Raw genomic sequence first — 17,083 nt, 5'->3', positions numbered from 1 at the left:
CAAAAAGACAGGATATGAATCAGATAACTAAACAAACCCTCAAAAATAGTGACTTCATTGCTTGAAAGTTCTCTTCCTTGTACTATTTATCTAAAAGATTTGCTGACAGATACACATATCAGCAATATATTGCTATAATAAATCATAAGTATTGGTTCCCTAACTTGTTTAATAATCGTTTGGCCATCTTCATTTTCAAAACATCGATTGTTTTTGATAGAGTTCAAATATTGATGACATGAGGATTGAATGTAAAATTGCTTTTTCATCACTGTCATAACTGTGACTTGTCACTAAATGAGAAAGTCAGTAAAGGAGGACCACCTGTACTACAAGATCAACACTAACTTCCAAGGCACAAAATGAAGTTGCAAGCCACTTTTTGTGGCTTGGTATTATACAGTATTGCCTAAGGGACAATTTGGCCCTAACCAAAGCTAGGTCATAAATCTGTCCAAATTTCTCCATATCAAGAAACCATGGCAACTTTTCTCCAGACCTATTATAATCCTGCTCCCTGACCAACTGTGCGTATTTTCTATGTGGTTAAGAACATACACTCCTAGTGACTTTCTGGGCACACAGCCCATTTTTGCAGAGGGGAATAATTAAAGGATGGGCTCTCTCGTTTTTCTTTCAGACACTTTGATTTATTGAAAAGCTTTCTAGCTGTCAAGGATTGCTTGCTTGATGATTTCAAACTTATTCTGAAAATGGGTCAAATTCCTCCTAGAAAATATTGCCTTCTTGAATTTGCCCAGCTTCCTGTTTTCCTTTTTTGGGCTAGTTTTCCATCCTCTCCAAATCTTTGGGCAGGAAAGATTGAATTTTTCCAGTTCCATTGAAAAAAAATCAAGTGTATTGGTGTGCATAGCCTCATTAATTCCATTTCCAGATCAGAAAATAATTTCTGGGTTTGTTCTGGAGTTTGAGAGATTATTTGGCTAGTAGCCTGTGTAATTTGTTCTTTGGACAAAGGTGATTGAAGCAGGCTAATTTAAGAAGAAAGGGCATTTCAGTTTTCTCAAGCAATAGAATCATGGTTCACTTTAATTATATCGACTGACATTTTGTGATAAAAACATCTAATAAACTGGATTGGGTAACAAAAGAGTGACTGAAATTAAATGGGGTTTGAACCTTGGGTCCCAGTTACTCTGCCCCTTGTTCTGTAGGGATAGCTGGCAAAGCATTGTCTCCTAATGGTCACTAATAAAAACAGATCAGACATTAATCGGAGCAAGCAGAACTTGCTTACATAAGCCTATCTGAAACTAAGTCCCATTTTTTTTTTTAATAAGGCTCACTTCTGAATGGACAGAGATCTTTTTCATATGATGCATGCACTTTGTGTACAGATTTTTGAGAAAAATGAAACAGCGCAAAGGATTATTAATATAGCTTTCAGCATCCGCTGTCTCCATCCAGCATGGCTGATGTTGGAGTCATAGCCTAAAGCATGTAAATGTTGTTTTCCAGTTACGTAAAGAAGAGCAGGTACCTACGTTCTCAGGGAGTAATGGAAAAATCTGGAAGCGATGTTATTTTTAAAAGTTTGGCCAGCAACTGTACAAGATATGAAAGACAAAGGTGGAGAACAATACACACATGCGTGCACAATCATTTACAGGGACCCACAAGCAGCATCTAGCACTCTGCAGTGTTATTAAAAAAGGATAATTCATTCAGCACCTGCTGCTTTGAGATAAGAGTTCCTGTGCATCCGTAACCATTTCCACAGACAGATCAGTCACTTCATCTGCCAAAAAACACTGCTCTCTGGGTCAAGCAATTGGCAAAGCAAACTTCCCCAATTATTCTTCTGAGTGTTTGTGCAAACTGTTTAACGGAAGCAAATTTACATTTCTCTCCCTTTTTACAGTATAAGGAGGATGTAGCCTGCAGAGATATTAAAATGGGTTACATGGGATCTAATATCTTTGTTCTGTCCATTAATGCTTGAATTTAAAACACCTGTACAAATAATGATTCTACCATTTTCAGATGCATTTAGAGAAAAGAATGGGAGGCAAAAGAACGTTTACTCTTCTTTGGTTGATCACATAAGCCAAGTTAAGCAAGAAATTCCCAAGGACAGAGCTGTGTAATCCAATCAGCTTCTTGTCTAAACATGTCAGGCTTATATTCATCAAGAAGACATAGCAAGATCAGTGGAACAGTGGAATAATTTACTTTACCCATGGTATAAATAAGCTACATAAACAAATCTGGAAGTTTTTAAAACAAGCCTGGCAGCCATCTATCATATTTTTAACTTGCTATGTTATTATTAAAATAGTAAAACACAGGCAAATTAGATAAATAAATTTTAATTGTTAATTGAAAGCATTGTGTCAAGACATTTTACCAACACATCCACACTTTCTGTTTGTGTCTCCAATTGCTAAGTGCAATTAAGCTATCTGCGTTTTACCTTAAGCATTAAAAAATGTTACTGGTTTCTAACTAAATGCTGGATGCCATATATTGCAAATGTTTGAAATCTGCCTCCCTGTGTAAAGTGCTGAGTATTGGAGAGCCATTTCTGCTTGAATTTGGTTCCTGTGAGTGGTTTAACTGGTTTTCCTACACAATGCAGCACTTTGGACTAGCTGATCCTTGCGGTTCCTTTCATTCTGACATTCTCGAAGAATTGTTGTACAGGGTCTGATTTTGTTTCTAACAATGACTGATTACCGTATTCTCTTCCATAGCGGAAGGACTATTAGCTAATGATTACTATTCAGGATGCCAGTATGGTACTATAATGGGCTGTAATAACAGCCTTGGGAGACAGGAGGAAGAGCCACAGCCTAGACAAAGATCCGAAAAGAGAGATCCAAGTCTAAAGTAGGAAAATAGGAATGCAGGTGGACAAAGCATCTCAGAAGGGATCCTTCCTGGTTCTCTGGAAAGTAAAGACAGGGAACGGGAGAATGCTTTCAGACTTGCAAGATTCTGTTACTGTAATTTGATAATAAAGCTAGATTAGTATTCATGGCTTTGGCTTGGCTTCATGGCTGGGCTACCTCTGATAGGCCAATAGATACCTAGATAGATTACTAGGGAATTTTAATTGGGGCACTATTGCATTTCTGTCCTGCTTCTCAACTGAGATTTGAGTTTTGACAGCAACCTACTCAGATTCTTGTATATACTAGAATTGCATATACAAAGTGGGTTCTCAATCTACCAAGTGATGTGCTGTGAAAAGAGTAGTTTTTCAGAGCAGTTTTTTAACTGAAACAAACGGGACTGGATTTCTCCCTGACATTTTTTTCTCTTTGCCGTAAAATAGAAAACGAGTTTAACCCAATGTCACAACAAAAATCACAACGTAGTTAAGATGTGTAATAGGAAGAGATCAGAAAGTATATACAACAGTAAAATGCAGAAAAGAATACATTGCTCCAGATCTGATGATGTTATAAAAAGAAGACAGGAGATGGGAAAAACAACTGGTTTTGGAAATACCAGTCATCTGTTTTCATTATGATGCAACAACATTGTGATCCTCAAGGATACAGTTAAAATGTACGCCTTTTTGATAGCAAAAGATAAAAATAATGGTGGTGATAGTGGAAAACAGCCTATTATTCAGAAAGTTTACTGCCAAATAAAAAACAAGGGAACAATTGAGACTTGGTATAGACTTCAAGTACCTCTGACTATAAATATTGCCTCTATCATGTTTCCAGAGTCCACAACTCAGCAAGGCCTTGAAGAGTATTCAAAGGAGTATTAACTTTTTGCTTTCTCAGCCTGATGAATTTAACTGAATAATGTAACTCTCTGTTGCCTGAGAGTTCATAATCAAGATGATCATCTTTTGATCGTTCCTTCGATTCTATGGCTATATCGTTGTCTGAGTCCCAAAGACGCTTTTTCTTTGAAGACATTTTGCTTCTCATCCAAGAAGCTTCTTCAGCTCTGACTGGATGGAGGGGAATGGAAGATTTATAATTTATTTGTATGTTTCCCTCTATCCAGTCAGAGATGAAGAGGATTCTTGGATGAGAAGTGAAACGTCTTCAAAGAAAAACCAGAAAGTCCAGTTGCCTCTTGAAAAAGCACCTTTAGGACAACTATGACCTGGATGACTGAGAATCTCCATAGACGTGGGTGGAGGATCGGTTTTTACCAGCCTACTTAAAGGCTTTGGCAACTTTAAGATGTGTGGACTTCAAGTCCAATAATCCCTCAGCCAGCATGGACTGGAACATGCTGGAACAACCCTCTCTCTTCTTGAGTGTTAATGACCTCGATGGCACTTTTTTTTCTCATTTTGAGTGGGAAAACAATCTCTGGTTGGATTGTTTGAGACCTTGAAATTAGGCAAATTCCAATTGTCTGAACCTATGAAGTTCCACACTAAGCTGTGGGCTCTCTAATGTAGGGTGTGTATACCCTGTGACCCCAGGATCCCTTCTTTTCTTTTCTGAGTCTTCAGAACCCTTTCTTATTGCTATGGAGAAATTGTGAGATTCCCCACTTTGGGATAGGAACTGAAACCATCATGTAAGCCCTCAATATATAATCAATGCATTTTTGAAAATGAAGAACTTTTCCCCTAGAACTTTCCCCCCTACTACACATGAGATGACACAACTTGTTCATTTTGTGCAGTTGCTTATCTACCTTTCCCTTTGACAAATTCCCCAGATGCATCAAAACAATCAAAATATTGATCGTGCAAGATCTGGCCACAAAATATGCCCATATAGCTTCTCCCATCAAAGCTGAGTTAAAGCCAACAGACCAGGCACAAGAGAACCGATTAACATATTGCAGAAAAGCGAGGGAGCCAATATGAAAGAACTCCAGGGAATCCTATAAATCTAAACCATCAGTAGTTCCAAAAGTTCAGAAAGAGGTAACTGGAACTAGTTGCCCCTTTCAAATTTCAGAAGGACAACATCAACAAAAGCCAAGACCTTATCAGTCCACCACATACAACTACAGGACAGTCCTGGAAGTGTGCATCTAATGTAGGGAGGAGGAAGAGTGACAGCAATAGGAAGCAGTGGAATTGCAACTTCAGCCCTGATGAAATTCTAAATCTCTTCTTTTTCTTATTTATGATCTGTGAGAGGATAGACCTTACGTATCTGCTCTATCCCTCTAGACCCCACCCCGAGCCCTTAGAGAAGCATAACCCTGGCAGAACTAACTTTCTTCAGGAAAGGATACCTGGAAACAGAATAGCACTTAAATTCATAATGATATAGAGCAGGCAATGTACAAAAAAACCCAACCACCATTTAATTAAAAAACAGCAGCATCCCAAGACTTTTTGGTCTGGTAGGCAGCTCAGCTACCTAGGGGATCTGAATTTTCATAACCTTGGGTCTATCTACCCCCTTTTCACAGGCCAAAGCTAAACATTTCTTGCTCTACACCAGGGGTGTCAAACTCACAGCCCATGGGCCTGATGCATCACGTGCTGGCCCCGCCCCAGCCCGGTTTAGCAAAGGGAAAAGAAGTTCTGATATGTTAGTAACACGGCTGTGAAAATGTGAGTTTGTCACCCCTGCTCTATACTTCTCACTCAGAGGTTCCGAACCTCTCATCTGTATTTCTTTTTAAAATTAAGGTCCAGGTTGAAAAGCCATTATTTTGACACTATGTTATAGACTACCCTGCTCAGCACAGACAAAAAAAAAAAAGCAGAAATTTACAAGTAGTAAATCAGGAGTTGTTTCATTCTCAGCCCTGTGAGGCAAATCATACACAGCTAGAAAACACTTCTTGTTGCAGCTTTTTATGAAACCTGGCAGGTGGCGCTTTAAATTACACAAGCAGGAGCCCTATGCTTTGCTCCAAGGCTGACAGAAAAAGACTAGCCATTGCTGGGATTTTAAAAAGTTGAGAGCTATTTGGCTGGTTCAGGCATGCTTTAATTTTCTCCAATCTTCGTTGGTCCTACTGAAGTCTCTGCTTCCTACTGGGGTTGTTTTATGGATAGCTGGGAAGAGAAAGGCATTCATTGTTTGCTTTTGCCACTGCAATCAACGGTTTGAAAGTGGGCTTATAAGAATTTCAGGATTTGCATGTAGTCACGGCAATTCTTTAAATCCTTATTAACTAAAATCATTCTGCAGGCAACTACAACCTTTTAGCAAAGGCTTATGGTATTCGTGTTATGCTTTCAAGCTCAAGAATTAGCCCAATACATTTTGGGCTGGTTTTAAGAAAGCCCAAACTCCATCCAGTACAATTTGTGGAATTTTAAAGCATTTGCATGATTGTTCAATTTTCATAATTCACTGAGATTTTGGCTACTCCTACGAGAAAAATCTATATCGATACTGGTATCTTATCAAATGCAAATTGATCAAATACAAAAATCTTCCCTCTCACAACCGCAAGGTTTACCCAGCAACTTTGCTCAAAGTTTCAAATATATTTGATTCTTTCATTTGGTTTTTAAGAAATTTAACTGCCTGCCCACCACATCCACATGTGCAGAATGGCCACAACTGAAAGTTACATCAGTTGGACTTAAATAAGGAAACTTGGGGATTTTCACTTTGCTTAGGCAAGGAATCAGGATTTGTGTTCTTCTTGTGTCCCCAAGGCTGAGAAGCACTGCCTTAAGATGAAACACCTAGTTTCATCTTAAGGCAGTGCTTCTCAGCCTTGGGGACTTTAAGATCTGTGGACTTCAATTCCCAGATTTCCCCAGCCAGCATAGTTGCAAAACTCTTGTCTTCCTCTTAAGGGATTTTGTCTTGTTTCATAAGCACAGAGAGCAGAGGTCTCCAAACTTGGCAACTTTAAGGCTTGTGGACTTGGCTGAGGAATTCTGGGAGTTGAAGTCCACAAGTCTTAAAGTTGCCAAGTTTGGGGACCCCTGACAGAGAGGATAAACAGACATCATTCAGCATACAAGCTCCCTGCCAAAGTGCTGCTCCTGGCTTTTGACCGAGATGCTTCCTTCACCTTTAAACTTCCTTTGAATCCAACTTGATCCTGGTGACTTCGTGGCCAGGTTCGTTGTGCTCTTCTTGACACTACAGCTGAGACTTGAATTGTCTCCTTTCCTTTTCTTTCCCCAATCCCAGGGGAAAAAAAATCATTTGTGGTGACAGGGCTGAAAATTAGAGCCTTTCAAATTTTATTTTTGGACATATGCTCAAACCTTTTAAGGAACTGCTGAGCGAGACTGTGAGGAACTGCCTCGTCTTTGCTCACTTGCTCTCAAATGCATGGCCTCACTCTACTGCCTTGAACCAAATGGAAACCTTGACATTTTGTGGGAAAGAAGAAGGACGCCTTCCATTCTGCTGCCTCCTCAATGACAAACAAGTCAAGGTCCTGTATCAATTATGCTTCAGATAAAGCCCTTTTCTCTGTCAAGAAATTAGAAATAAATCATGAAAGTGCTAGCTTTGGAGAAGCAAGAAGTAGCACAGTGGTGCTTTCAATTTCTTTCACCATCTCCACTGGAGTTCTTATAATGACCCTGGTATTTTTACTCAATTTATTGACTAAATGTACAATAAACTCAATTTACTGGAGTTACTGGAAGGATCCCAATGGAGATACTTGAGTCCCTGAAAAAGGCTTGCTCCAGTGCCAGGTACCCAGATATAGCAGGCTGTGGACACATCCGTTGGCGTCCGAGAGAGAATTAGATCTTTGGTCCACTGATCTTCCCAACCTGATACTCCAGAGTAATTCTGGGAGATATGGTTGCATCATAACTGGAGGACCACAGGATGATAATAATGTTGCTTGCAATATCAATGGTGACCTCCAAGGTTTTATCAGAGAGACCTTTCCCAGTCTATTGACCTGAGATCCTTCAGATTGGAGATGCTGCCAAGGACCAAAATCAAACCCTGCCTGCAAATATTTTGAGGGAGATTCTTATTAAAGTATTGTGCATGGAAACCTGCCATGAAATGGGAGGGATGCGGTCATTTTGCTTCATTTGTAGCCTGGCACGCACTTCTTGTTCCACTAATTGCATCACAAATTGCATCCCAGCCAAAGCAGTGAAAATCTGACATTGTATGGTTTTAGATTATTGATTCAAAGTCAAATTTTGAATAGTTTACAGTCATCTTCATTAAGATAAATCCACCTTGATTCTGAAAAGATTTTTAATATAATTTGTATGCCGCTTATCTTACCTAGAGGCTAATAGACTACCTATGATTCCCTCCATTGGATTTTAAATACATTTTAATGACTCTGTGGTTTAATGTAGCACGGTGAAACACTTTTGTGAAACACACTGGTACATAGATATTAGAGTGGAGGGATACAGATGTCAATATAAATAAGCAGTGAATGCAAAACATATTTAATTGGCAGGAACAATTTTACTTTGTAAAAAGAATGATGCCTTTTCTCTTGTGTATCTGCAACTATAAACTTTATCTGTAATGCCAGATATACTCGGAGACTATCAAGTAAACAACTGAAGGTCAGGCTAACACTGCAGATACTAAAAGTGGCAAGTTTAATCTTGCACACGAGGCAATTGTCACTTAACATTAGACTAAACCAAAAGAAAGCCCAATGCTATCTGTTAAAAATAGTTGCAGTTGATATAAAAAGGTCTACGTTGCAGACACCTTGTGATAGGGGTGTCAAACTCGCAGTATCACGTTGTCACATGACGTATCACTTTTCCCCCTTTTGCTAAAACGGGGGTGAGTGTTGCCAGCGCGTGATGCATCCCGCCCGCCAGCCACGAGTTTGACACACCTGCCTTATGACATCATAGATCTCAAACCCTGAAGGTTTCCAGGCTGTTACCCATTTGTAAATGATAATCGGAGCAATGAAATAATGGTCAACTCTTTTTTCTGCCTGTTGTGGAAGAGCCAAAAAATTCATTGGATGGATTTGAATGTGATACTCAAGAGAATCCTCTTTGATATCAAGTGATTTAAATGGACCTTGTTTGGCTAGTTCAGACAGTGTTTGTAGTAGGGCCATGGCATCTCCATTCTGCTCTGGCCTTATTGTGCAAATCCAAAGCCTCAGGTGTTCTTCACCAAATGTCAGTCCAGCCTCTTCACCATATAGGGCCCTTCTAGTCCATAGCCAATCTTCCTGTAGTAATCTCTGGTACCCACACCTGCAAGGAAAAAACAAAAAGACGTCGGTGGAGAAGCAACTTGTGAAGAAGAATATGCAAACAGCCAGTCTCACTGGAAGATGCATTGAAACACATATTTCAAATTACCCCTATTACATCCATTATCAGCAGCAAAGTATGTTTACTTTAAGATAATGTAGCATCTCTATGTCTTCTTCGCTACATGACACCAAATAAGTTTGCTTCATCTTGCCTCGTGCTTTGGTCCTCGGATGATTCGTCCCCAGTTCCCACGTTACAGGAGACCCCCTTGTTTTTAGAGCTGCATGTTCTTCCATGGATACCACAGATGGGAAACCCTGCAGCCCTTCGGCTAATTTCATTCAGCTGGAGGGTTAATTTTCAGAAATCTTAGGCAAGCTCTAATTTCTGATAAGAGTGACCCTGTCCTTTATCTGCTGAGATGTTATGAAGAAGAAAAAGTGGGCGCCAGAAATGCTCCCTCCCCAACGCACTTCTATCACGTTATTCAAGGGAATGTGGTTCTCGATGGGCTGCAAATCTGTGACTTAGACCAATCCTTCATTTCAGAGCTTTTTACTTATTCCGTGACCACCCTTTCCACACGATTAACTAAAATGTTCATGACTATTCTGTGACATTTGCTACATAATAATATTGTTGACAGTCAAGTGATCTTTTTGTTTGTGTTTATGATGATTAAACTGAACTAAGGCTCCCCCCCACCCCCCCCCCGCCAGATGCAGAACTATAACCCAGAGCATATGGTTTGCTCAAATGGATCTTGTGGAGACAAAGAGAGCCCATTAGCATATCTCCTATTTTGCTGCTGGAAAATAATGTTCTTAGTCCATGATTCAGTGAGGGGTTGAAGGCACTGAATGAAAAGAAGGAAATAGATGTATGCAAGCTATAGATTTTTCTGAAAGATGGCTGGCCTACATGTTCCATTATTTTGAATAATGTGTGGGCTTTATGGAAATCATATCCTTTTTTACATCGGGGTCTTGCCAACCCAGAAGATTAAGTATGAAAATTCTAAATCAAATCTATATAAGAGATAAGATTTATAAGTTCTGAAAGACATACTTTTTAAAATAAGAAAGGAGAACATTGAATTACATCACTTTTACTTTTGACTGATATGCAGGATAACTACAAACCTACATAAACTGGAACAAAGTACATAATTTCGTATTTGCCTAGTTGCAAAGGGGGAAAAAAGATACTTTTGGTAGACCATGAACTATTATATTAGATACTTGAAATATTATACTGGGGAATATGAAATAAAACACAGGCAATACAGATGAGCTTATTAATATTGAATAATAGAATGACAGAGTTGGAAAGGACGTTGGAGGTCTTCTAGTCCAACCCCCAATTCAAGCAGGAAATCCTATACCATTTTAGGCAAAGAGTTGCCAATCTCTTCTTAAAAATCTCAAGTGTTGGAGCACCTATAATTTCTGGAGGCAAGTCATTCCATTGATTAATTGTTCTGTCAGGAAATTTCTCCTAGGTTGGTTCTCTCCTTAATTAGTCTCCATCCGTTGCTTCTTGTCCTGTCTTCAGATGCTTTGGAAAATAGGTGACCTTATCTTCTTTGTGGCAGTCCCTTAGATATTGGATCGTTGCTATCATATCATTCCTCACCCATCATTAAACCAGACATACTCAATTCCTGCAACCGTTCTTCGTATGTTTTAGCCTCCAGTTCCCTAAATATCTTTGATGCTCTTTTCTGCAGGCTTTGTAGAGTCTGAACATTTTTTTTATATTGTAGCAACCAAAACTAGTTGCAATATTCCAAGTGTGATCTTACCAAGGCATTATAAAGTGGTACTAACACTTCACATGATCTTGAATCTATCCCTCTGTTAATGAAGCCTAGGGCCAAATTGGCTTTTTGGCAATTGCAGCACACTGCGGGCTCATTTTTAAGTGATTGTACACTAGGACTCAAAAATTCCTCTCACAGTTACTATTAATGAGCCAGGTACTACCTATTCTATACCTATGCATTTGGTTTTTCTTGCCTAAATTACGTTTTTTGCCACTGAATTTCATGTTGTTAGATAGAGCCCAGTGTTCCAATCTGTCAAGATCCTTCTGTATCTTGAGCCTATCTTCTGGAGTATTGGCTATTCCTGCCAGCTTGGTGTCATCTGCAAATATGATGAGTTCCCCTTCTTATCCCCTTGTCTAAATCATTGATGAAGATATTGAAGAGTATTTGGTCATTCACAAAACAATTACCAATTATCAGCAAACATTTAAACATGGAATGCAGAACGCTGTGTGTGTGTGTGTGTGTGTGTGTGTGTGTATGGAGGATGGGGAAGTGCGCAAACTCTCTATGTTCTTGGTGACCTTATACTGTCCCATAATAGCATTGCCACAAACTCTTTTTGGAGGAAAGATGGAGTTGGTATTTAGCTCTTTTGCAATTTCTGTTCCCTGGCTCTTGTTTTGTCTGTTACAAGTTTGTGGTTGCTTCTGGCGAGCGGCTGCTTCTGGTGGTAGTTGGCACTCATAACTAAATACAGGGTTCCCACCCACAGGCACTGGAGAGGCAAATGATACAATTTAGGATGGGCTGTCTATCACTTGTTATACTTTGAAATGATTTTAAATGGGACTTGCAAGTGGCAATAAACAAAACACTATCATTTTCTCTTCAAGGCTGGTCCTGAAATCAATTATTCTCAGCTATCTCCCCCTTCCCTTTTCAGCTTGTTGAATGAGCATTGTTTGAAACAAAGCTGAAGTAAATTCTTAAGTCAGAATTAGCAACTTGATGCTTTGTAAATATTTTAGACCATAGTTCCTATAAACTTCAGCCAACATGGCAAGATCTTTAAGAGCTATATTCCAAATGGACGCAGTATATGATCAGGAGAAAACTTTTTTTAAAAAAAATCAAATGCAGGGGATTGAAATTGTCAAGAAGGCAACTGTGACCACATGACAAAAGCTTTGCCTCTTTATGTGTTTTTCATTCATGATTTACATAAAGGAAGGTGTGGTTCTGATCACAGCAGCCATCTTAATTTTGTTTACCATCATTGCAATTACACTTTATTTAAATTAAATACAGTTAATATGTTTCCTTGCAATGAATAGAACAAATTACCCCGAGGAACAGTAGGAAGAGCTGAAAATGGTCAGATAAAAGAAACGCGAGTCTGGGGCAGAATTGTAGCCTATTTCAGCCCATGCTATTATGTTAAAATTAGGCAGAGAAGACAGTGGGTAACTCCAAGTCGCCTACTAAATAATGTGATGAATGAGCCATTTATATCCAAGTTTTTAATTTTTGAAGCACAACCTCCCTGTAGCCAAATGAGAATTACCTTCTATTCTATTCTATTTTTTGCATATGGATTTAATAATAAGCTTATTTATTTATATGAGACTTAAATTTCTTTCTCCTTTATTGTACTTCTTTCTGTTTCTAACCAGAACCATGTGGAGGATTGATTCTGTTTTTTTGATTTTGAGGATTAGTTCTCATGAAGGATAGGAAAATTTTCTATCACCTTTAGAACTAACAAAGGTACATATGTAATCAATAAATGATATGGTTCAATTCCTAACCCCCAAACAGGGAAAGCCCAGATGCTGCTTAAAAGTGAGTTGCCCTATCCTGCCACCAATCTCTGCTGATTAGCACTGGTCATAAGTAAAGTATGATCAGGGAAAGCTATGTAAAAATCTTTTGCCCATGTATCCTTGCCCCAGCTCCTGCCAACCTACCGTGTTTCTCACATAATAAGGCCGGGCCTTATTTTTTTTTTGAGCCCCGAAAAGACGGTTAGGCCGTCTTTTCAGGGGTGATTTAATTCCCCCCCTTACATCCTCATCTAGAGCGCCCCGCGGGCAGCCTCACCACCAGCCGCTCCTAACGGGTGATCATGGCGAAGCGCAGAGAGTTCCCCACTCCCACCAAACACCTTTGCTGCAGATCCAAGACCTTTGGCACCCGCCGCTGTTGCTTTCCCTTCTGCCCATTCCGCCACCACGTTTGGAGCTGCCGCTTCCGTGTTTGGAGTACCGCTGCCATTTGGAGTGCCAACGCCATTTGGAGCACCGCCGCCACGTTTGGAGCTGCTGCTTCCGTGTTTGGAGCGCCGCTGCCATTTGGAGTGTCGCCATTTGGAGCACCGCCACCATGTTTGGAGCTGCTGGTTCCGTGTTTGGAGTGCCGCTGCCATTTGGAGCACTGCCGTCATGTTTGGAGCTGCCACTTCCATGTTTCGAGCTGCCGCCGTGTTTGAAGTGGCAGTGGCGCTCCAAATGGCCGTGGTGCTCCAAATGCGGCGGCAGCTCCAAATGCGGACATGGCAACTCCAAACAGCGGCAGTGCTCCAAACAGCAGCAGTGCTCCAAACGCGAAAGGTTAGATTCTTTTATCTTTTTGTTTTTTTAAAATAAAAACAATTGCAGTCGTAAGTTATAGATAAACATATAATTTTGTGCCAATTTTTAAAATTGTTTTTGTTTCTTTTGTAAGCATTGACTCCCATGGTGGGTTTTTTTGGGAAGGGGAAATACAGCTGGGGATGAGGCTGAGCTGAAGTGCCATTAGTGAAATATTGCCATCTCTGCAGGAGCTCAATGAGATATAATCACTCCATCTGGAAGGTCTGAGATAGTTCTGAGTCTGGTTTTAATCGCATAAAGAAAAACCTACAGTCCAAAGGAGCTAGAATCTGCATTCACAAGGATGGAATTGACAGATTTATCTACCGCCAAATATTATTGTCAGAACATTAATCATTAGGTTCTGTCATAATAAAGTAGAACATTCAAGGACAGTTTATTATTTCAAAATCTATACCATGACACTTCTGCCATTAGCTCCTCCTGGTGTCATATTGAGCTCATATGAATCTTTTTGCCTAAAAAAAAAACACCTTTCTCAAGATTGTAGTAAATCTCAGTATCTTCTCTGGCTTTACAAACTTCACCTCTGGCATCTGATATATAAACTCTAAATCAGCTTTCATTCCTTTCATACGAAAAGCAAAACTTGAATATGGAATACTGCACAAATCTCAAGGAATGGTTTTTCAACAAGATTTTGAAAATGCAGAGCTGTGGGCTGCCTGAATAGGGCCAGCACTGTACGCAATAAACTCCCTGGTGAATGGAGAATTAATGGAGGCCATAACTCAGTAATCAATCATCAGGTTTGCCTACAGAAAGTCTTAAACAGTCTTGACCTCATCAATTTAAAAAGGATCAGATGAATATGAAGAGTCCTGCTGAGTCAAACTAAAGGTTCACCTAACGCAGTATTTTCTTACTCAACTAGCCAATTGGTACTGTTGGGAAATCCAATAAAGCAAAGCAGCAACTCCCACCCATAATTACTCATGTCCAATATGCAAACAAGAAGTGATTATAAAAAGTATACATATGTCCAGTATGGCTAGTATCTGTGAAAGACTTACTATTCATAAAATTTCCTCATCGTTCAAAGTCATAGCATTTTCTTAATGACTTCCTTAATTTAACTATGTGCTATAAGTCTATAGAGATTCTCAGTCATCCAGGTCATGGCTGTCCCAAAGGTGCTTTTTTCCACCAGGTGGCAACTGGACTTTATTGAATTCAAATGAGCTAAAAGAAAAAACAAGAAAGTCCAGTTGCCTCAGGAAAAAAAGCACCTTTGGGACAATTATGGGCTATGCAAATTGCTTAATTTTATCTGTCCTGATTCTCCCGTCCTTCCTTACTTTTAACGCCTCCAAAATAAGCAAGAAAAGTCTTTTTCTTACTGCTGAGATGATGAAAAGCGATTGCAATCTAAGCCATCAATTTTGTGCTACATGGAGAAACAACAGGCAGCTTCCTACACAGAACCTATAGGAAGGTGTAATGGGAATTCAAGAACAGATTTCACGGGAGAATTTAATATGGAGAGACTGCTGATTTCCTCATGTAGCTTTATTATCCGTTCATTCAGGCTACCAAATAATCCCAATTTATACCTATGGAATAAAAATGGAGGAAAACATTTTCCTGATTGAAATGACGCTGTGCCTCTCTTTCTTTCAGAGACTGGTATAAATGAATGTCCCCAAGCTTTATTATTATTGCTTTTAAAGGATTTTCCAAACTCATGAGTGAGGAAGGGAACTCAGCCCTCTGTCCTGCCAAAGGCCACATTTGTCTTTTGCTTTTGAAAGGCTACTATGAAGGGCTTGGATGTCATCAGTTCCCAGAAATGCCCCTCCTCTCCTCTACAGGCACTTCAGCAGCCGTGTGCGCTCAGGCATGCAACATTTCTGGCCTGTGTCCATGTTAATTTTCTACTTGATGGCACACAAATCGAAATCTGGTCTGGAGGAAAGCTGATCAACTCACTACAAGGTAATTAATTCACAGCAAAGACAGGCACTTCGACAAGGTGTCACTGCCCTCCCTTCCCCCTATACCACCCTGCAGCAGAGATAAGATGTCATCATAACGTAAGAGATGTAAATTTTGGGAATTCTTGCCTATCTCCAAATTTAGACACACAATAAAAACGCAATTCTTTCAAAAGGTGCTGGCCTTGAGTTCCCTACAAGGGCATGAAGGAATTTACGAACTGGATGAAAATCTCAAGAGCCCCCACAAGAGGAAGAACACCTCAATTTCCTTTCAATAGTGAAGGGGTGGCAGATAGAACACTGCCTGATAACAGGGAATCTGGGTTGGCCATTTTTTACTATGTGATTCTATATATTCGTGCTCTGAAGGCTGGATAAATACCATGAAGAATGTTATCTTTAATCTTTTCAGGAAGACAGAGGTTTGGTGAAAGTGGAATTGGGAGATAAATTAGGTGAGCAAGGAGACAAGAAAAAAATGAGATTGCTCCAACAAAACTCCTCCAGTTCACCTGCTGAAGGAGGTCTGTTTCCAGATTAAAAAAGTCAATAAAAACATTTTAAGATTCTAGAAATAGACTCTAAACTCTATAGAAAACAGCTCTCCCAAAATAAAAGCATGTCTAATCATCCCAAACTTGTTTTTTCCTATCAGTTTATACAACATTTCTGAAGCATTCCGTACAGCTAAAACAAAGGATTTTTAAATTATTATATAAGTGGCACTTTACATCTTGATTTCTTACAAAAAGTCAGAAACTGCCATTTTAGACACATAAACATTTGGAAACAGAAATTAAGACTGTGGGTCAAAGCAATGAGGAGCTCCAATGGGGCTACCTGCAAAGATCAAAACCAAAGCAAGTCCTCCTACCATGCTGGTACATTACTCCATCTTGGAAGATCAAGCAACACTGTCACAATAAGTAAGTTGTTCCATTTATGTTTGGCTCTTGGACACAATTGCTGCAGAAGGAGAAGGAAAAGGGGATAGAACGGGGAGGGACGGGTTTTTAGCTGCTAAGTACATACAGCCCACCTTTTCAAGTGAGAACAATAGAGGACTGATTGGCCAAACACGAAAGGTTGAACAAGCATCTAGAATGTAAAAACTTAAAAAAAAAAATCTTTAGAAAATTGAGTCAGGGCTGCTCAGTAAGCAGCCTATTGCTTCAACAGCTTTCTCCTGTTCCTACCACCATCACAGTCTACAAATAGTTCAGGGTGCTGATTAATGATCCAAGACCTAGCTTGTGTATGTGTGTATGCAATATATTTGGGAGAAAGTTGTTTGTACGCTCTGGAAGGACAGCAGTAGCAGTTTTTGCAAACCAGATGCTCTCCAGATAGGCTGGCACCACAATTTTAAGGCTTTCCAGTCAAACATAGTAGCCAATCTGGCTGAAAAATCTGTGAACTATGCTCATAGCATAATTGGACAGTATCCAGATTCAGAAAGGCCTGTCTATAAGCAAAACCATGAATTGACACAATTGAAGCTATCTCTTTTCCAGTGCCCCTCAGATGCAGTCTAGCATCATGTTTCTCAGAGGGAGCAACTAGAAGTCTTGAAAAGCCTACAAAGGAACTCCCAAAATGCTTCTCCTGTTGATGTTCCCAAGAA

General features: G+C 39.7%; 1 protein-coding gene across 2 annotated transcripts in view; it reads right to left on the bottom strand.

Moving 5' to 3' along the window:
• Positions 1–8,090: 8,090 nt before the first annotated feature.
• ELP3 (elongator acetyltransferase complex subunit 3) overlaps positions 8,091–17,083 on the bottom strand; it is an 84,623-nt gene continuing 75,630 nt past the window's right edge. For both annotated transcript variants that reach the window (XM_087929708.1, XM_026715941.2), the window contains one exon: positions 8,091–9,094. In XM_087929708.1, coding sequence (XP_087785834.1) covers positions 9,018–9,094 — 77 coding nt within the window. In that variant the 3' untranslated portion in view covers positions 8,091–9,017. The remainder of the gene's footprint in view (positions 9,095–17,083) is intronic.

The sequence above is a fragment of the Pseudonaja textilis genome, chromosome 1, assembly GCF_049901715.1.
Source record: "Pseudonaja textilis isolate UNSWEBS1 chromosome 1, rPseTex1.2, whole genome shotgun sequence".
Lineage (NCBI taxonomy): Eukaryota > Metazoa > Chordata > Lepidosauria > Squamata > Elapidae > Pseudonaja > Pseudonaja textilis.
The sequence above is the reverse complement of the archived record's forward strand: the minus strand, read 5'-3'. Positions and strand labels throughout refer to the sequence as shown.